This window comes from Pipistrellus hanaki (assembly GCF_964339955.1).
Source record: "Pipistrellus hanaki genome assembly, chromosome: 10".
Taxonomy (NCBI): Eukaryota; Metazoa; Chordata; class Mammalia; order Chiroptera; family Vespertilionidae; genus Pipistrellus; species Pipistrellus hanaki.
Window position 1 is genome coordinate 9,845,705 of NC_140512.1, and position 24,325 is coordinate 9,870,029.

Consider the following 24,325-nt stretch of genomic DNA (forward strand, 5'->3'; position numbering starts at 1 on the left):
CTGCCTGTCCAAGGAGAGCGAGGACAGGGGCCGGTGAGCTGCCTCCTGCCCACGGGGGCTGCTGCCTTCTATTCCACCCCGTCTGTGTACACGTCTGCTGGACTGTCCCCCGCGGGGGCTAACATTCTTCTAGCTCTTTCTCTCCCTGGGGGCCAGGGTCCTCGCCCTTAATATGCAAACTCGCTTATTTTAATGAGCGTAGCCTGAAGAGAAAGGTAATGATCCCCCTCTGTGAGAGATGAGGAGTCTAAGGCTTGGAGAGGTGATAAGTCACTTATTACTCAGGCGGCTTAGGTACAAGAGCTGGGACAGGTCCCCCCACATGATATGCGTTTCTAGCCAATAATAGACACATAACAATTCCAGGGGAGGGCGAGACATGCTTACAAGCAAGAATGTCTGGAAACGGGGCCACAGAAGAGGACACAGGCAAGACACCGAATACAAGAAAATGAACTTGGCTTCAAACAGCTGGAGGTCCTTTTATTATTTTGTTTTTTAGAAGGGATATAAAGAAAGGATCCAGGAGGAAGCAGAGTGGACTTTCATCCCTGGGCCTGTTGCCTTGGAGTTTCTTTACTCACCGTCATAAAAGCAGAAACCACTCAAGCGCCCCTCCTAACGCAAACTCTACACCTGAACTTGAGCCGCCAAAGGGCCTTCTGCACGACGCAAAGGTTTGGGAGGAGTTTCTCCCCACGTGACCCTGACCCTGTTTTCAATGGAGAAAGGGCTACCCGTCTCCGCTGCTGAGAAACTAGTTACCTTTATATACCGACAACTACCCCATCGACTCAGAAACCTGTAAGCAATCACTTCGTACTCCGCCAGCAAAACCTTTCTCCAGTTTTTGAAAATATGGAAAAAACAAAAGAGCCTAGAGAAAACCAAATCTATCAAGTTAAGCCTTCATTACTTATTCGCTGCTTGATTCATTTTGCCTTTAATCTTGGGATAGCGGAGAAAATGAAATAAAGTTATTACATTAATTAAGTTATATGTGAAAGAAATCATTTCCTGGTCCCACGTAAAACCTGTATTATTTCTCAATAATTCAATCTAAGGTTTAACTAGTAATTCAGTTTACCATAATCCAATTATCATTCAATCATCCAATGTGTTGTGTTTTTTTGTTTGTTTGTTTTTATGGTTTTAAGTATTGCAAATAGTAGTACATAAGTCTCCTTTCTCCCCCACTGACCTCCCCACAGCCTCCCCTACCTCCCGGCACATGCCCTCCCCGGCCCCACCAGGGTCTGTGTTCGCTGGTTATCCTTATATGCATGTATACAAGTCCTTTGGTTGATCTCTTACTCTTCCCCAACCTCCCCACCCTCCTCGATGTAGTTTGACAGTCTGTCGGATGCTTCTTTGTCTCTGTATCTCTTTCTGTTCATCAGTTTATGATGTTCATCACATCCAACGTATTTTTAAACTTCAATATGAACTTGACTGCCACCCTGGGAAGTTATTTCAAACAAAACAATAGAGCCACATAAGGAAGACAATCAGTAGGAGGTGAGATGGATGCTCTATATGGACTCTGGCAGAAGCTGCTCCTGCTGATTGCTGCAGGATGTAAATAGGAAGATTTTGGTTCTTTTTAAATAAGCAAAACACTAGTCTAGGTATTAGACTTTCTTAGAATTCTTCTGAGGAGACCAGTCAACTACCTTCAACCCTGTGACTCTTCAAAACAAAATTAAAACAAGCTGCTATAGATGCGTATTTGAATGTAGTTTAACATGTTTAAGGAGCAAAAAACAAAGATGAAACAATAAAGTATTACATTTTTGGAAAACAGACAACAAAGCAAGATTTTTCTCATGGAAAATCATTCCCAAAACGTCTTCTGTCTGGGTGCCTGCTGGTGACCTTGATTGCTGCATTTGTGAATTGACGCACATGGACAAACTGCGAGAAACCTATGGTTCTAATCTCGATACATTTCCTAAAAACGCTATGCAGAAATCTAAGATCGACTAACTTAATTTTCCGAAACTCAAGTAAAATTACTTGTTTGCAAATAAAGTTCTTGAAGGTAGTCTATGTAATTTTTATTTTCTAATTTAAAAGCAATAAATTCTGGAACCTAAACTCCAGAAGTAAATGACACTGTGGCAATAGGTAGGCCAAGGTCAAGAACACTGGGTGTAAGACAGTATCATAAACGCAGGGAGTCTCTCTTAGCTCTCCCTTTCTCAAATGCCCTGTGTTCTTAGCACTAAAATTGTTTCCATTTTATATCTGAATCTTTGTGCCTGGGATGGGACAAGATGAAAAACTTTGTTTCATTTTGGACTCTTTCACACAGTTGGTCTTCTGTCTGTTGAAAATAGTATTGTTTGGGATTGCTATTTTGATATGGGTTAAAAATGCCAAAAGATTATTCTATTTAAGTTCAAATATATTCTAAGAATCAACAAACATCACAGAGGTAGGACAGGATCACAGGTGATTGCATTTTCTCCTTATTCCTTGGTGTTTTCTGGAATGATTATATCACACACCCAGAAGAAAAGAAAGATTATTTGTTAAATTAAAACTGTGGCTGGTGTGGCTCAGTTGGTTGTGCGTTCTCCATGCATGGAAGGGTCCCAGTTCAATTCCTGGTCATGGCACATACCCAGGCTGCTGGTTCGGTCCCGGATGGGCCGCATATATGGGTGGCAACTGCAATGTTTCTCTCACACATAAATGTTTCTCTATCTCTCTCCCTCTCCAAAATCAAATTTTATCCCTAGCTGGTTTGGTTCAGTGGATAGAGCGTCAGCCTGCGGTCTGAAGGGTCCCAGGTTCGATTCCGGCCAAGGGCACATGCCCCAGTTGTAGGCTCAATCCCAGTTGGGGGCGTGCAGAAGGCAGCCAATCAATGATTCCCTCTCATCATTGTTCTTTCTCTCTCTCTTTCCTTTCCTCTCTGAAATCAACAAAAAACATATTTAAAAAAATAAGAAAAGAAAAGGAAAAATGTAAAAGAAACTTACATGGCTCAAAATATAAGAAAGTGAACGCATATAATGCTACTGCAACTTGGGAAGAAATGAACATGGCATATGTTAAGTCATGCTTATGACCATAAAACAAAATTATCTACAAAATCATACCTGCCTTTTTTTTTTTTTTTTTCCCTCCCTGTAGTTGCCTTCCTCATTCTGTATCTGGGAGGGTAAACCAATGAGTAACTTACACAAACCATTCAAACAACGTGCTAGCTCCCCTCCCGCCTGGCTACAGACTGAAGTCACGATGCGTCAACGAGAGGCCACGTGCCAATGAAGTTCTGCACAACCTTCCCAAGACACACAACACACACACACACACACACACACACACACACACACACACGGTCACGGCCTGAAAAGGAGGGTCCCAGTCAGACTGCTCAAAAACGGGAGCGCAATGGAAAACACCTGGAAAAGCACGTCCCCGACACACGCCCGCGGTTACAATCACCTTACAAAGAGCCTTTGCAAATCAACAACAAGAACGCCTATGGTTCAGGAAAGAAGAAAAGAAATGGCCAATTCTTTTTAAAAGTTCAACCTCAAAAGTAACTGAAATTCTTAGAAGTAACTTTCAATAGGAAAGATGAGAAAGAAGTGAAGCCTGTTCCCAGGAAAACAGGGAGCCCGGGGCTCGGGAGAGCTAGAATCGGGTACATGCATAGGTTACACCTGCCAGCTGGGCTGAGTCTTACGGATTAACTAAGGTAAGCACCTGGGGTGTAGTTGGCCCAGAATTTCAGCTCCTGTTTCCTGATTACTGGATGACAGGGCATGGCCAAATTACAATGGGAACCCACTTCTACTGGTTTTCTGGTCCCAATCCCAGTGTGGCCCAGCTTTGTCTTAAGATAACTCAGTGGGTTTCTAGTTTCCAACGCTTCGTTACTCTGTAATGCTGAGGTTCTCTAACTTTCCTGTCCCCCTCCACCCGAATCAATCCAGGGTCTCGTTCCCTTAGAGCTCTGATGGTTTGACAGAGAAATCTGGGGGGAAACTGTATAAAAATAGGATGATTTTTATTTTTAATGTCAATACTCTGAACTCAGACCCTAACTGGGGCACTCGGTGTGAGAGGAGAAGCCTGCCGGGCAGATAAACGGGGGCAGGAAGGACGGGAACCCACAGGTGGCTATGTCTACTTCCATCTACCGTGCTCATCAGCAGGAACTTGCCAAACAATTTGAGCAATCCTCCAAGCAATCTTGTCATGACTAGGACTTTGAAAATGAGGAAGGCAAACAACATGTAAGGAAATAATAAACAGCACTGACTTCGCAAGGAGGACATTCAACCAAACATTTTAATTTCCGCGGCTGAACGTCTTTTTCAAAGAAAGGGTGTATTAGGCCACTGGAAGCAAGAAAAAGAAGGCAGGCCCTGGGCGTGGCATCGGAACCGCCAGCAGTATGGCGAGGAAAGCAAACCTGCCCTCCATCCTGGCGTTGGCAAGAGTTTGTATACAACAGGTAAGCTGTTCTGAGACAACCCACTTTAGCTATGGACAAGAGGGGGTGGAGGAAGATAAAGCACACTGCGGCAGGTTCTGAGATAGGCTCATAGATCTGTAAGGAAGGAGTGTTGCTTCACTGGATTAGCTGTGGGTAAGAGATTGGAAAATTCAGGAAGCAGAGGCTCCTGGCGTTTGACAGCATCTGGCTGCTCTTTTCTCTTTTAGCCATTCCTGAAAGAGCCACCTGGAAATCAATCCAAAATTCCTTTCCAGACTCAGGAGTGCGGGCAGGCTCTTGTTGGTGTGGCCCTGCAGGTGTGAATGGAGAAGCCCTTCTTGGTCTCTTTCTCGCTAGCTCTGGCCTGCGGCAATTTAATTTAGGACGTCTCAGAACTGTCTCCTTGCCAGGTGGTTCATATCGTACAGCTAGATGGGTGGAAGCAACACCGAGAGAGTAAACAAGAGTGCGTCAACAAGAAACTTAACTTAGAAATGCCTCCCTGTGCATTCACAGCAGAGAGAGAACTCTGCCACCTGCTGACAGAAACACCGCATTGCATAGCTTTCCCAGATTGCCCTTTCAGGGGGGAAAGCCTACCATGGCAATCAGATTTCAAATTAATTATTATACCAAAGATATAAAGTATAGCCTCTACTTTAAAGGAAAATAAGGGTTTAAAACAGGATTCCAGGTTATTTATATGCCTCTTAACTCAATCACTCTACATATTGTGATGCCTGAATTATTTTAAAAGCAAACCAACGAGGTTTATATGGAAATGATTCCACATTATCAGTGGGGACGCGCTGACTTGAATCTGCATATGGACTGTACTCACTTCACCGTACTTTCCATCCCTCCTCCCCCATAACAGGCCTCCCCCATACCCTTCTCTCCTTTGTCTTAACTGTAGATGGTCTACGTCTAAGCCACCTAGGAGAGTTAGCCATTTCCCCACAGGTATCTGTGGACAAAATAGGGGGGCTCTATGGAAAATAACTGGGCAGGCCATGGTGGGTAGTCACACCCCAGGCCTATAGCTTCCCTAGTAAGAGGTTTCTCTTTGCCTGAAGCATCTAAGTTAAGGCACCTTCGGAAGAAGCATAGTCACCCTAGAGAGAGCACGTAATTTTGTTTACTCTCCTGTAATCTCATCCTTGCCTCACTTTCTCCTACCCTCATGTAATTTTCTTTACATTCCTCCCTTAATTCAGTTTCGGCTCCAAAAAAGTCTTAGGGAAATTCTTTACAGGCCTCGACACTTCTTATGTCAACATATACAGTTTATAAACTTGTGTTGTTAAAGGAAAAAACTATAAAGAGCTTCTTATGTGGTTTCCCAAAAATTTCCAATGACATAACAATCATATGTCATTCTTTGGGTGTTGTCTCTTTTGGGACCATAACTGTTCTACACTTTGTTTTTTTCCTCTAGTTACTATCTTTTGAGCCTTTAAAAATGTTAGTTCATGAAGATTTACTTTTGTGGGGAGAGAGATGTTTGGGAAACATCAATGATCAGAATAGGGGTGTCAAACTCAATCAGAGAAGGGGACAAAATCTAAAATCCAGCCTAAATCGCGGGCCGAATGGTTTACTGAACAGTCATAAACTGACAATGTCATAAACTGACAGCGGAGTGCAGTGATGACAGCGCGGTGCGGGCCACATTGCAAGGCCTGGCGGGCTGGATTTGGCTCGCGGGCCTTGTGTTTGACACATGTGGATCAGAATCATTGATTGGCTGCCTCCTGCATGCCCCCTACTGGTCAAATTAGTGACCTCTTGGTTCACAGGTTGACACCCAACTACTGAACCACATTGGCTGGGCTGTACAGTATCTTATTATTCAAAAGCTCCATCATTTAGGCATCACTATAATTTATTTAGCTAACATATACTACCTCCAACTGAGGAAACGGAAGTGCCCATTTTTCTAAACCAGTATCAGCTTTCTCTCTTTACACAGTAATTGTTTGGCTGACCCATTTTTGACTATTTGTCAGCCATTTTCCTGACGTTGTGTAACTTGTAAAATTTGTCATTTTGCTGGAGGTAAGGATTTGAATTGTTTACTCTAATGGCTCTCCAGCTTTAGCGAGCATCAGAATCACCCAGAGGCAGGTTAAAGCAGAGAGCTGGGCCCCACTTTTAGGGCCCAGGTCAGCTTTGGATTCGGTAAATCTGGAGTAGAGCTAGGGAATTTGTGTATCTTACAAATCCCCACAAGATGCTGATGCTGACTAGGAGCACTGAGAATCACTGGTGTACTTTAGTACTAGCACGTGGGATCTTACATTTCAAAATGTGAGGGTAGCCCATCTTTGTCATGGTTTATAAAGTCAGCACTTACGAGATTGTAAAAAATCGCCCTACTGTGTGTGTGTGTGGAAATACTGTTTATCCCCTTGCACCAATGGCTTCCATTGGTAACGACGCAAATGAAAAATGTAAAAGCATTTAAGGCTATGCAGGCTTTTAGCCAGAAAGGGGAATTTTTAGACAACTTAAATATCCTGGTGTCCAAAAAGAAAGAAAGGAAGAAAAATCATAGTGTCCAGTTCAAGCATGTCTCCATCTGTTATGTAAATGAATTCACAACCAAAAGAAAACAAGTCATAAAACAGTAGGAAAAGTATGCAAACAGGGCCCTTTAAATGGAACTGGAGCTGCCATCTCAGAGGAACTGCCTTGGGTTCTTACTCCTCAAACGTCTGGAATATTGAAAACGAGCGAAATAACCTTCGGACTGGGCCTAAAGCACCATTATTCCCCAAAGAACTGTTAACGAAGACAAGAAAGCAGCTATTATGACTTACCTGATGACTACAGAACTGAAAATTAAAAACATTTAGAATCAGTGTCACTATGTTTGCTTACCTACAAAAGGAAATGCCTTTCTTCCATTGGTGTAACCCATCCCGCTCCCTTTCTCAGAAACACCTTTGCCATTGCCTCCTGACCCCAACAATCTTGGGCTCTGCTTTCCTGATTAGGTATTATTTTAAATCTCAACTAAATGCTCCTTGACTCTGGTTTTGGCTTTTAATTTCAGGTTAACTTCCCAAAACTGTCCCAGCTAACCTGAAAATGGCTTACTGGAAAAGAAGCCAAACTTTTCATGGTGTTAACTTGCTGTATGAGGGGAATACACAGGAAACATGACAGATTCGACTTCAAAGGACAAAGTCACATGACTGGAATAAACATTTCCTTACTTGCAGATCTGGAGATTCAAGATGATCCTGGACATAGTCTTTGCCAAAGTTAAGATTTTAATGTATTTCCCTTATTTTACAAAACATTTTATTCAAACTGAGCCAGTCAGAAAGGGTACCCTACCCTTCAAATACCGCCATATCCATCAACTATTACCCAACGCCATTTCCTATTCCTTTGAAATTCACGTCAGCCTTTTATTGATACCTTTAAAGTACTGATAGGACTCTATCTGCTAAGCTAGTTGTCACATTTACTTGGGAGGCCAGCCTCTACATCTGATGCACATGTATGAAGGCAGTGGCCAGGTCTCAAGAACTATGGAAGATCCAGACAATTTAGGTGGGAATGAATAAATCTTTCCTCTTGGGGCCCCAGAAGAGCAGAACTATTCTGAATTTGCACTCTTTTCTGATGTAGTACCAAGTATTTGGACAAGCTGGGATGCTCTATTTTTTACCAGCCAACTGATCACCAGTAATATTAGATTATATACATGTGTTTTCTCTTGATCAAATATTAAGTTAATAAGAACAGATACAAGCCCTAACCCTAACCCTAACCCTAACCCTAGCTTTAACCCTAACCCTAACCCTAACCCTAGCCCTAACCCTAACCCTAACCCTAGCAAAATAAAAAATAAAAAAATAAAAAAAAATTAAAAGAGAACAGATACTATGGTGTAGAGTGGCAGACTGCGGAATACGGATTAGCATACACTCTGGCCTGCTTTCTTACTGATAGGATCTCAGTTTTGTCAGAGGATGGCAATTTGCTCAACAACAACAAAATCTCAGCTTCCTTTTCAGCTGGGGTGGCCATGTGACGGTCTCTCCAATGACATGTAGGGAGAAAGTTCTGCTTTACTTGAAATAGGTTTCCCCCTTCCTTCCTGCTGCCTGAAAACATAGATATATGTTGGCTGTGACAGCCATCGCATGACCCTAAGAAAAGCTAAGAAAACACCAAAGACTTCTGCCTTGATATCCTCTTACTGTCTAATTAACACCAACAACTGCCTACTTTTTGAACTTCTCATTAACTTACAAAAATACAACCTGAGTTGTGTATTGGAGCCACTGTTCGGGGGCCTCTGTTTCTCTTAGGTGCAATTAATAAAACAGAAAGACCACGAAATATGTACCAACTCAGACTCTTAAAGAGCACATACAACAGCAAACAATACAAGACAGTGCATAGATTGCTAAATTTTGAGGAATCATCAGGAAATGCCACAGGAGTTGAGGAAACAGGCTTTGTAAAAATAATCAGGAATTCAACACAGGTCCTACAAGGTCATAAATCTGAGTACTGGTATGAATTACATAAACACTGAGCCTCAGAGATATTTTAAAAGCCCAAGTGATCATGCTAGCTTAATCCACTAAAGCAGTTAAGTCTCGGCCCACCCTCCATCCTCCCTTCCCTTTCTAAGTACAGACTCAATACTTCCCACTTTCTTAGTTGTAGAGCCCGGAGAACATCTGATACAGTACTATCTTAAGACAGAAGAAAGGAGGAAGTGTTTGTTAGAAGTTCACCACCTGGAAGGAAACACGCTATACTAGATTTCAAAAACAGCACCAGCTATTTAAGGAGTAACACTCCATGTTCACAAGGAAGCCATAAATAGCTGAGATGTGTTTAAATTAGAAATGACAAGTTTAACTGGCTGGGGAACTTCTAGAGACAGTTAATTCCATGTCCCCTAGCCTGCTGTCTAAAAATGCCCACCCTCATTTTTGCTCTTTAGGGGGTAATGTTAAGACTACACATTTGTTCTAATATAAAAAAAAAATTTTAATTAAATTTATTGGGGTGTTTTTGGTTTGTGCCTGCATTTTATTTCCTTTGGTAGATACTTGTACTTTGGAAGAACTTAATGAAGAATATAAGAATGGCTGAATAAAATCAAACCATTTCATCCCTCCCCAGGCACTTTACCATGAGCTTCCCCACTCCCAAACTCCAAGGCCCCTTTCTTTACCTCTAGAACGTGTCTGCAAAGCCCATTTCTTCGGGAATTTCTTTTTCTATCTCTGTTAATTCACCCGATAAGTGTTCTCTTACAGTTTGGGTAAAAAATAAAAATAAAAATAAAACTGCCATAGCAAAATACTAGATTGGGCGGCTTAGGAAGCTGGAGGTTCATAATCTCTTTAAACACCTTATTTCCAAATGGGATTTTATCTGAGGCAGGGAGGGTTGGCAAGAGAATTTTTGAATTTAGGTGGAACACAATTTGAACCCTTACAAAGGGTGACACCGGAAAAAAAATTTCTTAGATTTAGGAGGAGGTTAAATTCTGGAACTTCCTGTTTAGGCTCAATTCTGGAACCAATATGATAGGTATCATACTTAAAGTGAAGACTATTTATTAATTTTAATTTATTTATTTTTTATTTCAAAGAGGGAGAGAGAGATAGGAACAACAATGATGAGCGAGCCCTAGCCCATGTGGCTCAGTTGATAAAGCATCGACTTGTGGACTGAAGGGACCTGGGTTCGATTCTGGTCAAGGGCCTGTGCCTAGGTTTTGGGCTCAATCCCAATATGGGGTGTGCAGAAGGCAGCCAAGTAATGATTCTCTCTCATCAATAAAAATGTTAAAAAAATGTTTTTTAAATGATGAGAGAGAATCATTGACCAGCTGCCTCCTGCACGCCCCACACTGGGGATTGAACCTGCAACCCAGGCACATGCCCTGACCAGGAATCAAACTGACCTCCTGATTTTTGGGTCACCACTCAACCACTGAGCCATGGCAGCTGGGCAGGTGCAGTCTATTTAACAAGGAAACAGAACTGGGTTCATGACCCTATGGCAGTGGTGGGCAAACTGTGGCTTGCGAGCCACATGCGGCTCTTTGGCCCCTTGAGTGTGGCTCTTCCACAAAATACCACGGCCTGGGCAAGTCTATTTGAAGAAGTGACGTCAGAAGAAGTTTAAGTTTAAAAAGTTTGGCTCTCAAAAGAAATTTCAGTCGCTGTACTGTTGATATTTGGCTCTGTAACCAATGAGTTTGCCGACCACTGCCCTAGGGCCCTCACCCACTTAACGAACAAAAAAGGGTGAAAAACGTGAAGGAAGATGGCATTCATAAAGAGCTGTTCAAGGGGGCGGTCCATTCAGGTGACCTTCTCACCAGGCTGGGGCCTTCTGTGGGGTCACTTGGAGACCTTAAACTGTGTTTGCCTGACCCATGCTACAGAGATGGGTGGGGACAGGAATGGCTCTGCTGCACTCCACTGCGAAGAGTTCTGTATTTCCTACAGTTGATAACACCATATTGCATAATCGATATTTGCTAAGAGAATTGAGCAAATGCTTTTATGAATTTAAATGTTATCACACACACACACACACACACACACACCACACACAAGATAAATCTGTAAGGTGATGGGTGTGTCAATTATAGATGGAGGAAATCCTTTTTCACTGTGTATCTAGTCACCACGATGGGCATTCCAGTACCTTACAACTTTGTGTCATACTTCAATAAAGCTAACATTTGAAAAAGACAAACAAAAAGGGGCTCTGTCATAACAGGTCTGCATCCCTGGTCTGTCAGAGCGAGGGGCGAGTGAATGTTTGCCACAGATCAGGCAGGGATCACACAGGACAGAACCAGCCAGGAGCCTACTTCTGCCCAGCCCCAAAGAGGCACCTGACAGGTAGGGACTTTAAAAGCAAACGTGGATCACTTCGAAAAGCTCTGGCTGAGTGAGGTGTAAAAAAGTACTCCCTGCCACATGCAGGGGCTGCAGCCAAAGGACAAGAGAAAGCCCCGGCGGGTGGCTCCCTTGGCTGGAGCATCGCCCTGTGCACCGAAAGGTCACAGGTTCACCTCCAAGTCCAGGATGTGCCTAGGTTTCGGGTCAGCCCTGGGTTGGGGCACCTACGAGAGGCAACCAATCAGTGTTCCTCTCTCCCTTCTTCTGTCTAAATTTTAGGTTTCCTGCCGGGACCAGTTTGGCTCAATGGATAGAGCGTCGGCTTGGGGACTGAGGGGCCCCAGGTTCGATTCCGGTCAGGGGCATGTACCTTGGTTGCAGGCACATCCCCAGTGGGGGGTGTGCAAGAGGCAGCTGATCGATGACTCTCTCTCATTGGTGTTTCGAACTCTCTCTCTCCCTTCCACTCTGTACAAAAATCAATAAAATATATTTAAAATAAATAAATAAATAAATAAATTTTAGGTTTCTTTAAACCAGTAGTTGCCAACCTTTCGGACCACCGGTGATCCTTGGACCACCGGTTGACGACCACTGGAAACCAATAAACACATCCTCCAGTGAGGATTTAAAAAAAATAAGGACAAAACAACAAGCAAAGGATAAGTCAAACTGCAAATATCTTGCAGGCCCAGGGAACAAAAACCTACTCAGTCCACTGTATTTCTTTCTTTCTTCAATGCTGCCCCATTCCTCCTACCCACTGGCTCACAAGTCTGAAGCAAAGACTAGCGGAGGAAGCAGGAGCAGCAGGGAAAGAGGCTGATTACAACCCCCTCTCCCATCCCAGATCAAGGGCCACCATTAACCAGGAAGGAGAGAAGTCACTTGCAAGAAGCCATAGCTTGGGGATGATGGAAAAGTCTGTATTAGGATAGGTTATGGTGCAGTAAGGACACAAAAATCTCAGTTCCTTAACAACAAAAAGTTTATTTTTCATTCACACACAGGCCCATGCAGGTCCAGATGGCTCTCCGGGGCAGCTGTCCTCCATGATATGACATGATACTCCAGGCTGCTTTGAAACTGTCACCTCCATCTCAACATGCTGCTTCAGGGTTAGCCCCAGCAGAAGGAGAGAATATGGGTAACTGAGCACCCGGTTCATCACCAGTGGCTCAGAACTGATCATATTATCTCTGGACACAATTCATTGGCCAAAACAGTGAAAACTTGCCCAACTGCAAGGAGGACAGATGGACTGAAAATATTGGTGAACACTCATAATGCCCACCTAGAAGTCTCACATGAAAATTAATACTGAAGTCGTGAACAACAGATAAGACTGGACACATCTGTTGGCAGAAATGAGACTGATTTCTTGAGATCATAAAATATAGTCATGCCCAGCCAGGTGTGACTCAGCGGTTGAGCATCGACTCACGAACCAAAAGATCATGGATGGGTTCAATTCCCAGTCAGGGCATATGCCTGGGTTGTAGGCTTGGTCCCCAAGAAGAAACATGCAGAAGGCAGCTAACGGATGATTCTCTCTCATCATTGATGCTTCTCTCTCTCTCTCTCTCTCTCTCTCTCTCTCTCTCTCTCTCTCTCTCTCTCTCCCACTCTATAAAATATATAAATATCAATAAAAATGTTTTAAATATATATTTTAAAAAATATATAGTTTTTTTTTTTTACCTGAGAGTGAGCAAAAAGTTATGACCTATCCGTTTCCACCAAGAGGGAGAAACACTGAATAGATTTTAAAGGGACCACTAGAGAGAAAATCAAGTTGTATTTAATTACATCCCTTGCATCATGTCTATTCAACATGCAAATCACATCTTTAGAGATCTTAGAGATCATCTAATTTAACGCCACTTTTTTAAATAAGAAAACCTTTAATCTCTCTACTTTAAAGATTATAATTCCAGCCCCAGCTGTGTTTGCTCAGTGGACAGAGCCTGCAGACCAAAGGGTCCTGGGTTTGATTCTGGATAAGGGCATGTACCTAGGTTGCAGGCTCCTCCCTGGCTTTGGTCCTCGTGGGGGGGTGGGGGGGGCAGGCAGGAGATAACCAATCAATGTGTTTCTCTTACATCAGTGTTTCTCTCTGTCTTTTCTTCACTCTTCCACTCTCTCTGAAAATCAATGGAAAAATATCCTTGGGTGAGGATTAAAAAAAAAAAAGATTATAATCCCATTTCTCTTAGTAAATATGAGAGGCTGGAAATATTTGTTCTCATCAGCCAGCTTTCTGATTACTGAATAGTCTATCAAAGGAACCATTATTTCCCATGAATGTAACTTGGTTTGTGATCCCTTATTTACTTTAGCTTTTAAACTCCTACAGGTCTGTATCCAGCTGACTTTAACAGCAAACAGAAGAATGACATAGGGAGATGGGCCTTAATTTTTCTCTTCTTTTTTCTTGTGGTGCACCATTCCCGGAGTACTGCAATATGAGGTGGATGTTTGCAATAGACACAGCAAGCTCCTATTCCATCTCCCTGCTTTGGAAGTCCATTTAATATGCTGTCCTTAGACAGAGGACATATCAGATATTAAACTGATAAAAACAGTCCTGCCTGGTAGTTCAGATGATTAGAACATTACCTCGTTACGTAAGGTTGTGGGTTTGATCCCTGGTCAGGGCACATACAAGAATCAACCAATGAATGCATAAGTGGGACAACTAATTGATGTCTCTCTCTCAAATCAGTAAATACTGTATATCTATCTATCTATCTATCTATCTATCTATCTATCTATATATATATTTACACACACGCTTGATCTTAGTCAAAGGCCGAGAAGTAAGAGATAGGCCTTAAATTTAAAAGTTTCTTTTAGAGCATCCTTTTAACATCTTGGATTATAAAAAAAATTCTCAGCTTTCTAAAACAACTTCAAAAGCACAAATTAAGTATATGGAATTTTAAATGACAGGAAAACTTGGTAAATTTGCTGTTGCTATCTGAAGGGCATTACATTTTCTGTCCTATATGACACTAAATTTTCCAGATTAGTCTCTGGAATAAATACAATGGAACACCAAATTTTAAGTTATTTTACTGAGAGGTCAAAGTACATTTGGATAGTCTAGTGCAAAATTTAATAAAATGCACTTTTGTATAACCTATCTAACAAGAATAATGACTAAAGAAAGTGGTAAAAACTGAAATTATTATTTTTTCAAACAGGTATAGTCTTTTGTTTTTTAAATTTCTTTAATCCTCACCCGAGGACATTTTTCCATTGATTTTTAGAGAGAGTGGAAGAGAGAAGGAAAGACAGAGAGGAATATCCAGGGCCCAAGCAAGGGAGGAGCCTGCAACCTAGGTACACACCCTTCACAGGAATCGAACCCGGGACCCTTTGGTCCACAGGCCAGTGCTCTATCCACTGAACTAAACCAGCCAGGGCCGAAACTGAGATTCTTGAAACTGTATAAAAGTCCAGCTCTGTGGAGATAAATGTTAAATGTAGGACAGGAAAGATATCATTTGTTCATCACAAATAACTAGTAAGCCGAAACCAGTTTCGCTCAATGGATAGAGCGTCAGCTTGGGGACTTAAAGGTCCCGGGTTCGATTCCGGTCAAGGGCATGTACCTTGGTTGCGGGCATATCCCAGTAGGGGGTGTGCAAGAGGCAGCTGATCGATGACTCTCTCTCATCGATGTTTCTAACTCTCTATCTCTCTCCCTTCCTCTCTGTACAAAAATCAATAAAATATATTAAAAAAAATAAATAAATTCTAACTAGTAAAAACCCTTTCAAGACTTCTGTTGCCATAATCCAAAAAGACTAAAGAATTCGTTCAAACATCGTATGTGTACATAAACATATTTATACACATACATTTAAAAAATAAATGTTTTCCATCTTAAAATAATTTCTTCTTCAACATTATTTTATTATTATTATTTTTTTAATCCTCACCTGAGTAATTTTCTCCTTTGATCCTTAGAAAATAGAGGGAAGAGTAGAGAGAGAAACATCTATGTGAGAGAGAAAGACACATTGATTGTGGAGCTGTGGAATGAACCTGCAATCCAGGCTCGTGCCCTTGACCAAGAATCAAACCCATGGCCCGTCAGTTCGAGGGCTGGTACACTACCACTGAGCCACACCAGCCAGGACCCAAACACATTTTTAATGGTGTAAAGATCCTCCCATAACTGTCTTCTCTAGAAGCCTCACTTAGTACTTAATTTTGTACACCAGAGTCTCTTTAATCACTAACACTTATTTTTACTCCGTTTCAAGTACAGGGTCTTTTTTTCATGAAGAAAACTTGCAGTTATTACTATTTCTTGAAAGTGTTATTATTGTTAATGCTCTTATATTTAGGCTAAATTAATTCGAAAGTAGATAAATGCTATCTGTAGACTATAAAACATGGAAGCAATGTCCACAAATAAAAATCAATCAAGTAAAAAAAAAAAAAATCAAGTATAAACACTAAAGTTGTCACACATCATTCAATATGGAAATGTTGATGACAGTTCCTGGCCTCACAGCCTCATCCTTCACAGACTAAGCTCTGTGTGGAAGTGGGTTCTCTGCCCGACGGGAGGAAATTTCCGGACAGTGCTCAGCCTTTGTTCCAGAACCTTGGTTTTTAAAAAATATATATATATTTTATTGATTTTTTACAGAGAGGAAGAGAGAGAGATAGAGAGTTAGAAACATCGACGAGAGAGAATCATTGATCAGCTGCCTCTTGCACACCTCCCACTGGGGATGTGCCCGCAACCAACGTACATGCCCCTGACCAGAATCGAACCTGGGACCCTTCAGTCCGCAGACCGACCAACGCTCTACCACTGAGCCAAACCGGTTTTGGCTGTTCCAAAACCTTTGTTTTTATGGGGAGACTGGCCATACCTGGCTGCCAGGTCTGATCAGAGAGGAGGAGGGACTGGGAGGGAACTGGTCGGATCTGAATAGGCAAGCTTGACTGGAATGGTGAGTTACAACTGAGGTGTGATGGTCAACAGATACGAGGGAGGCCTCAATGCTGCACGATTCCCAGAGAGACCGGAGGGAGAAAGGAATCCAGGCTCACCATTATATCCTAATTCATCCCCGAAACCAGTCACGTTTGTGCAAAATTCACCTCTATATGTATAAACTTCTGTACACATGTTTGGCAGCCTGAACCTTTTTAGTCCAGTTTACAAACTCTGTAGTCATCCTTACTGGGGATAATTAGAAAGAGTAGTTTTTTTAATTTAATTTTGTTTTTAAATTATACTAGTATTTTTATTGAATTCAGAGAGGAAGAGTGAGAAATAGAAATATCAGTGATGAGAAAGAATCACCTATTGGATGCCTCCTGCACGCCACCTACTAGGCATCAGGCCGACAACCCGGACATGTGCCCTGACCGGGAATCGAACCGTGACCTCCTGGGTTCTTAAATCGATGCTCAACCATTGAGCCATACCGGCTGGGCTGGAAAGAGTAATTTTGACAATGAAAGCGTAGGAGAGAGAAAGGTGAAAGTAAATGAGACCAGTGGATAAAATTATGGCCCACTAGTGTCCGTAAGGAAAAATGATATTGGAGGGGCTGATGCTCAGTGCTAATAGTTACAGCTACTCATCAATGTTTCTAACTCTATCCTTCTCCCTTTCTCTCTGTAAAAAAATTAATGAAATATATTTTTAAAAAAACAAATAAAGTGTATTAACCATGGCAAGTGAATTAGTTATCTTAAATAGATTTGGACTGCAAGGAAGAGAAATCTACCCAAACTAGCTCCGTTCATAGGTGAGGCTGGCTGCTACATGGCCTTAGGGACACACAGAATGATTGTGCAGGGGCGTGTAGGGGAGGCCGGTGATGGGGGGAAAGGGGTGGAGGAGTCAATGGGGGATAAAGGAGACATATGTACTACTATTTGTAACACTTTAAACGATAAAATAAACAAATAGGCTTGAAGGAAAAGAAACAGCAACATCAGGAAAGGGCCCCTCTTATCTCTGAAGCTCTCTGGCATGTGGCTGACTTCCCTTCTGTGTGGTGCCTCACACAGCATTTCAGCAGCAGGGTGGGTGTGCAGCCCACTAGCAACCCCCTGTGTCTCTTAGTAAAAATCCTCCAAGCAGCACATCCTGCCAAACCCCCTGTGTCTCTTAGTAAAAATCCTCCAAGCAGCACATCCTGCCAAACCCAGTGCCAGACGTCACTTGTTCACCTCGTCAGCGGTGGACAGGCCCACTGCGGGCAGGTAGTTCCTGCTGGGTCCATTACCTGGGACCAGTTCCGGCTACGTCCCCTGGACATCTGTGGGTTTGTTCAGATTCTCTAAGGTGGGCGTTGTTGAGGGTGAGGTGGGCCAAGCGTGCCCCCTAAAACACATCTATTACCAAGAGATAAAACCGGGATTTGAATGTAGGTCTTCCGATTCCCAAACAAATGCTCATCCCATTGGAGGAAGTAAAATTACAGGTTAAACACACCAAGTTCTTTTGACTTTTGGCCTTTTAATAGCTACGAGCAGTCAGCCCATACATCACAATGTGAATGTAATAGTGTGTACACAGATGCACATGGGAAGATTGCCTGGGCTCTCCCTTCACCACGGTGGCGAACTGTCCACGATGGTTCCACTGTGGGATTATGCAAGGGCGTTCATTGTTAGCTCTTTTGGTTCAGAGAAGTGATGTAACAGATGAACCCACAGTTCTACACACAGAACCACACACCAGAAGGTATGACAATCAGTTTGCACATGTGCGTTATAAATTTTCCTAACATAAAATTTAGTTTTATGGGTCCCATATAGATACTTGTGAATACATTCTTTTTTTTTTTTTTTTTTTTAAATATATTTTATTGATTTTTGTACAGAGTAGAAGGGAGAGAGATAGAGAGTTCGAAACATTAATGAGAGAGAGTCATCGATCAGCTGCCTCTTGCACACCCCCTACTGGGGATATGCCCGCAACCAAGGTACATGCCCTTGACCGGAATCGAACCCAGGACCCTTCAGTCCCCAAGCCGACGCTCTAGCCATTGAGCCAAACCGGTCCCGGCGTGAATACATTCTTGGTCTGGGACAAAAGGGAACCACCAAAGTTCTCTCCCCTGGACAGCACTGTCAACAAAATGAAATGTCTAAGGCAAAAACTTTCTGCTGTGGGTACACAAGTGGAGAAGAGAAGTAATAGCCCAAGAATAACTGAATGCTAACAATAAACAAAACCTAGAAATATAATTGACATGAGACATGAAGGAGTTAATTTTTTTTTTTTTTTTACTCTTAGTAATGGAAAGTATTTCTGTACTCAACCTGCGGCCAAAAGCAACAAACAGTTTATCTGACCCATCAGATTGTATCACTGAGGCTGAAACATTCTAAGTAGCACATGAACCTAAAATGATTAGTATTTAGTCGAGTCGTAGGCTGCCAACTGATTTGTCACAAATATTTGACTCCAGATGTTCACCTGGAATATACCCGGAGTATATACTCCAGGAAGTACATTGGAATGCAACTCAGTGGGTTACCTGTCTTGATTAATGAACTCTAATTAAAAAAAACAACACAAAAAACCCTCTGACTTTGTTGCAAACACTCCTTATAATGTTCCTCAGATAGAATTCCCAAAACATTCTATTACAATAAAACTGTAAATAAACTTCTAAAATGTTATGCAAAAGGTTTGGGGTTACAATGAACACAAAGATACTTCTTGGCGGTTTGAGACAAGAAGAAATAAATAACATTCAAATACAAAATAAACAGCTCGGAACTCCCAACTGGATGAGTGGCATTCTTTTAACCACGGAGCAGGTACACCTATCCCGGATCGAACCCATCCCAGCCAGGGTGCAGAAACAGCCCCTCTGCTGGACCTGGGTTGGCGGCCAGGGTTTGCAGGGGGTGCGGGCAGGAGGGAGAAACCTGTGCAGAGGTTCGGTTTGTCTCTATAGAAACGGACTTTGCAGCAGGAGGTATAGCTCGTTTCCTTATCACCTATTCGCTGCCTTTCTGTTTCAAAGGGAGACATAACCAAGGCCCCCGAGTGCCGCCATCGGGGGTCCCGAACGGGTCCCCGGGGCGCCCCTGGCATTCCAGCCCGCCGACCCCGGGGACCCCTCCCCGGCTCTTCCGCGCGCCGGGCACCCGCACTCACCATCTCGATGATCTTGGTCTTCCGCCCCGTCTTCCTCTTCAAGGTGAATATGTACTGGGCCAGCACCACCCCCGCCACCAGGGCGCACACGCTGGCGCTCGCCACCGCGCCCATCCTCGCCACGGCCGCCCGGTCCATGACAGGTCCCTGCGCGCCTCCCGAACGGAAAAGAACCGGGCTCTGGGCCACCGGGGGCCTTAGAGGCGCGGGCTGGAAAGGCCAGGACGCCCCGCCCCCGCCGCAAGCCCCGCCCCAGAGCGCTTAGGGGGCGGGGCTTGCGGCGAGGGCGGGGCTAGCGCCAACCGGCCGGGACAGGCTAAAGGCGGGAGGGCGTGGCCTGCGTCGGAGGCGGAAGGTGGGTCTATCCGGCTGCTCTCCAAGCACTGAAAAGAGAATTGTATTAATTATCTGTCTCTGCTAAAGAGGGCCATGCTGGGGTTCATTCTAGCCCCACCCAGTAGGAATCCGATTCCAACCTTAGTCCATTAATAATAAAAAAAAAGTTCCACGACGTCCAGCCTCCTGGGTCTGGACTACAACCCCCAGAAGGCCGCGCGGTTACCGCCAACGCTACCGCGCAGTATGGCTGAGTGCAGCGCCACCGCCGGGAGAGCAAAAAGGGGACCAAGGGTATGTGAGGAAGTGTTTTCAAACCACGCATCTGATAAGGGTTCTGTTAACGAAAAAAACAAAACAAAACCATTGAAACCTGTAAAGAATTTTTATGTGCAATCAAAGGAGGGACATAGGGTTACATGAAATTCATTGGTGATGGAGTAGAGAGGCGGGAGAAAGCAGAGCTTTGGGAAACCCCTGGGATTGGATAAAAGGTAAAATGATGGACTCGTACTTAGGTGAGTGCAGGAATAATTAACATGGTAAGGAAGGAAGTTGAGGCATCTATCCTAGTGCCCACCACATTTGGTTGTGTCCCAGGGGCTCCAGAAAAAGGGAAGTTACAAGTTACCCAGACATCTCACAGATATCTGAGTTTGCAAAACTGCCACAAAGGCCTTGTCAGGTTAGCATGTGGCTCTTTTCCTTCACAGTTCCTTACCTTTACGGCAGGAGTACAAATTAAAACGATGAAATCTCATCTCCAAATTTCATTTCTGTTTAAGCAAACCCAATTAAAAAAATGGGCCAAAGGCTCAGCTTAACAAATGGCCAACAAGCTTCTGGAAACATGCTCAACATCATCAGGAAATGCAAATCAAAACCACATGGAGACGTCACTTCACACAGTTAGGATGACCTTTATGAAAAAGCAACAACAACAACAGAAAAGAAAGCGCTAATGTGCTGGTGGGGAGACCTCGTGCACGTTCGTAAAAATGTGAATTGGCGTAGCCGCTGTGGGAAACTGTGGATGGTCCTCCGATTATTAAAAGTAGAGCTGCCATGGGCCCAGCGATTCCAGCTCCGGGCACTCAGCTACCAGCACCCCTGTGCCCACCGCGGCCCATTCAGAACAGCAGAGACGCCCCTGCACAGGTGGATGGATAAGGAATACGTGACACCCACTTCAAAAGGAAGACCATCCGCCTTTAAAAAGGAGGAGATTCTGCAAGGTTCGACCTTGAGGACATTACTAAGAATAATAAGCCAGTCACAAAAAGACAAGTATGTCCCGCATTATTACACCTACATGAGGCAGTCACACTTCTCAAGACAGAAAGCAGCCTGGTGGCTGAGGGCCTGGGGGAGAGGGAAGGGCAGAGCTGTTCAACTCCACATACTGAGTTTCGGTTTCGCAAGGTGAAAAGTTCCAGAGGGCGGCTACATAACCACGGGCGTATGGTTAACTGTACAGTACATATATTTATTTATTTTAAAATATATTTTATTGATTTTTTACAGAGAGGAAGGGAGATAGAGAGTTAAAAACAATGATGAGAGAGAAACACTGATCAGCCGCCTCCTGCACACCTCCTACTGGGGATGTGCCCACAACCAAGGCACGTGCCCTTGACGGGAATTGAACCTGGGACCCTTCGCTCTATCCACTAAGCTAAATCGGATTTGGCTGTACAGTACATTTAAAACAAAAAACGGTTAGCGTGGTGAATTTTGTCCTTCTGTGTTTTATATCACAATGTTTACGAAAGTGCTATGGCAACAAGGCACAGGTGGCTGGAGTGAGGAGGTGTCCCTGCTGCTGACACTTCCTGTGGCTGCTGCCTCCCAATGGCCACCTTTTCATCATGTCCTCTCTATGAGCGCAGGACTCCCTCTCACCTGTTTTCTCCCTCCCATGGGGTTGATGTGATGTTATTCTCTTATCTTTGGGGGTGACAGAGAAGGGATGCAGGACGTTCCTTGGGGCGACCCCGCCAACGCTGTGAGTGAGAAGAAAATTTATGGAAAGGGGGTGCTTAGGTGGGACAGGCCCACCTGACCATGATTCTGTAAGAAAGTGAGTCTGGCATTAACTGTCTGATGCACGAATGCACTTTTTGTATTTTTAAAAAATATATTTTATTGCCGAAACTGGTTTGGCTCAGTGGATAGAGCGTAGGTCTGTGGACTGAAAGGTCCCAGGTTCAATTTCAGTCAAGGGCATGTACATTGGTTGTGGGCACATCCTCGGTAGGAAATGTGCAGGAGGCAGCTGGTCGATGTTTCTCTCTCATAATATATATATATATATATATATATATATATATATATATATATATATATATATATATTTTTTTTTTTTTTTTCTTTTTTTCTTCCCCCCCCCTCCCCCCCCAGAGAGGAAGGGAGAGAGATAGAGAGCTAGAAACGTTGATAAGAGAGAAACATCGACCAGCTGCCTCCTGCACAGTTTCTACCAGGGATGTGCCCACAACCAATGTACATGCCCTTTCCTCTGGGCCCACCTGTTGGGTGTAGATGCCCTGGTGTTAGCTCCTTCCCAGAACCAGACAGTTCCTTGTCCCCCTCACAGTTTTTTATTTTTATTTTTATTTTTAAAAAATATATTTTATTGATTTTTTAAAAAATATTTTATTGCCGGGATCGGTTTGGCTCAGTGGATAGAGCGTCGGCCTGCGGACTAAAAGGTCCCGGGTTCCATTCCGGTCAAGGGCATGTACCTTGGTTGTGGGCATATCCCCAGCGGGGGGTGCGCAAGAGACAGCTGATCGATGATTCTCTCTCATCGATGTTTCTAACTCTCTGTCCCTCTCTCTTCCTTTCTGTGAAAAATCAATATCCACTGAGCCAAACCGATCTTGGCTATTTTATTGATTTTTTTACAGATAGGAAGGGAGAGGGACAGAAAGCTAGAAACATCGATGAGAGAGAATCATTGCCCCCCGAGGCTGGTGCAGAGCTGCTCTGTTCCTTCTGGCAGAGCCACTGGACCAGGGGGAGGGGCGGCCTTGCCCAGGGCGCATGCGCAGGGAAGGGAGGCGCCTGCGCACCACGCACCACGTGCCTCCCTGTGGCGCTTATAAGGGCGGGCGAGGGCGCCACACACACAGCACACGTTCCTGGTAGTGGAAGGTAGGGCAGAGGGAGGCTGGCGCCCAGGCTTCAGGATAGAGCAGGTCGGTGGGACAGGCGTGCAGAGGCCTGAGCAGGGGCCTTGCGGAGGGTGTGAGGCGGGCGGGGAAGCACTGGCTTGCAGGGAAGGGGTGTCTGTGTCTATGGCGTTAGTGGAGTCCTGGCTAAGAAGACGCTGAGCCCTGGGGTTTACCCCTAAACTGAAGAGGGGCTGGGCCTGGGGAGGCTGCACACATGGGAAGGGCCTGAAAACAAGGAGAGTGTAAGCCAGGCCTGAGCCCCAGCCCAGGGGTGCAGCCCCTGGCATTCTGGCCGGCACTGGGTTCTCCGCCTCCCCCTCCCCCTCCCCCAGGGAACCTAGACTTTCTGGATGCAACCTGGGGTCCCAAGTGCAGTGCAACCCTGAATTAAGAAGGACTAGGATGACTTTTTTTTTTTTTTTTAATTGGCTTTTTACAGAGAGGAAGGGAGAGGGATAGAGTGAGAAACATCAATGAGAGAGAAACACCCATCAGCTGCCTCCTGCACACCCCCTAGTCAGTATGTGCCTGCAACCACGGTACATGCCTTTGACTGCAGTCGAACTTGGGACCTTTGAGTCACTAAGCCAAACGGGTTAGGGCTAGGATGACTTCTCTACTTTCATAGCATTGTCCCCGACAGAGGGCGATGGTCCTTTCCTAAATGCGAACATCTGTTTTTGTTTTTATTTTTCAGCCTAGAAGATGAACTCTTCAGAAGGAAAGAGGCATTCTGAGGAAAACAAACCCACACCCTTTTATTTCCTGGATGGGGAGGCTCGGCAGCCTGGCCCAAAGTGCTGGGGCCAGAATTATACCCGTAATCCACTCTCTGTTCCTGGGGCAGGTAAGGAATCTGCATAGAAGTCCAATGGGGTCGGACACCCTGCTAAACCAAAAACTGAAGGTTTTCTGGTGTCTCCATTGCCCGAAGGTTTTTATAAACTTTTCTTCTCCCTTGTGGCAGCTCAGAAGTTCACATTAATAGGTAAAACGTGAATCTAGCATTATGCCAGGTACTCTGATTCTCTCATGCCACCTCTCAACAACCTCATGAGCTAGGTATTGCTGTCCTTGCTTCACAAATAAGGGGACGGAGGCTGGACAGTCAGTGAGTTGCCTGGGGTGACACAGTAGTCCAACCAAAACCTCATGTTCTGAGACCAGCCTGGCTGGAAGAGTTACCCCAGAGCTCCCATAATTGTTTCAACAAGGCCTGCAAATTGTAAAATCTTTCACAATGAAGTGACAAAAATACCCTGGGAAGAATAAGTAAGTGGTTTAAAGGGAAGGCGGTTTGCCC

General features: G+C 44.1%; 1 protein-coding gene and 1 long non-coding RNA gene across 3 annotated transcripts in view; both read right to left on the reverse strand.

Annotated features, from left to right (window-relative positions):
* The window catches only part of NT5C3A (5'-nucleotidase, cytosolic IIIA), a 43,552-nt gene extending 23,802 nt beyond the window's left edge, over nt 1-19,750 (reverse strand). Inside the window, exon 1 of one of the 2 annotated variants that reach the window (XM_084896912.1) lies at nt 19,511-19,750. Coding sequence is in view for 1 of the 2 variants with exons in the window: in XM_084896910.1 (XP_084753036.1) it covers nt 19,511-19,648 (138 nt within the window). In the remaining variant the exon portion in view is untranslated. The remainder of the gene's footprint in view (nt 1-19,510) is intronic. The other variant, XM_084896910.1, reaches the window with a different exon arrangement.
* The window catches only part of LOC311629091, a 107,530-nt gene that overhangs the window by 26,374 nt on the left and 56,831 nt on the right, over nt 1-24,325 (reverse strand). The window lies entirely within an intron of this gene.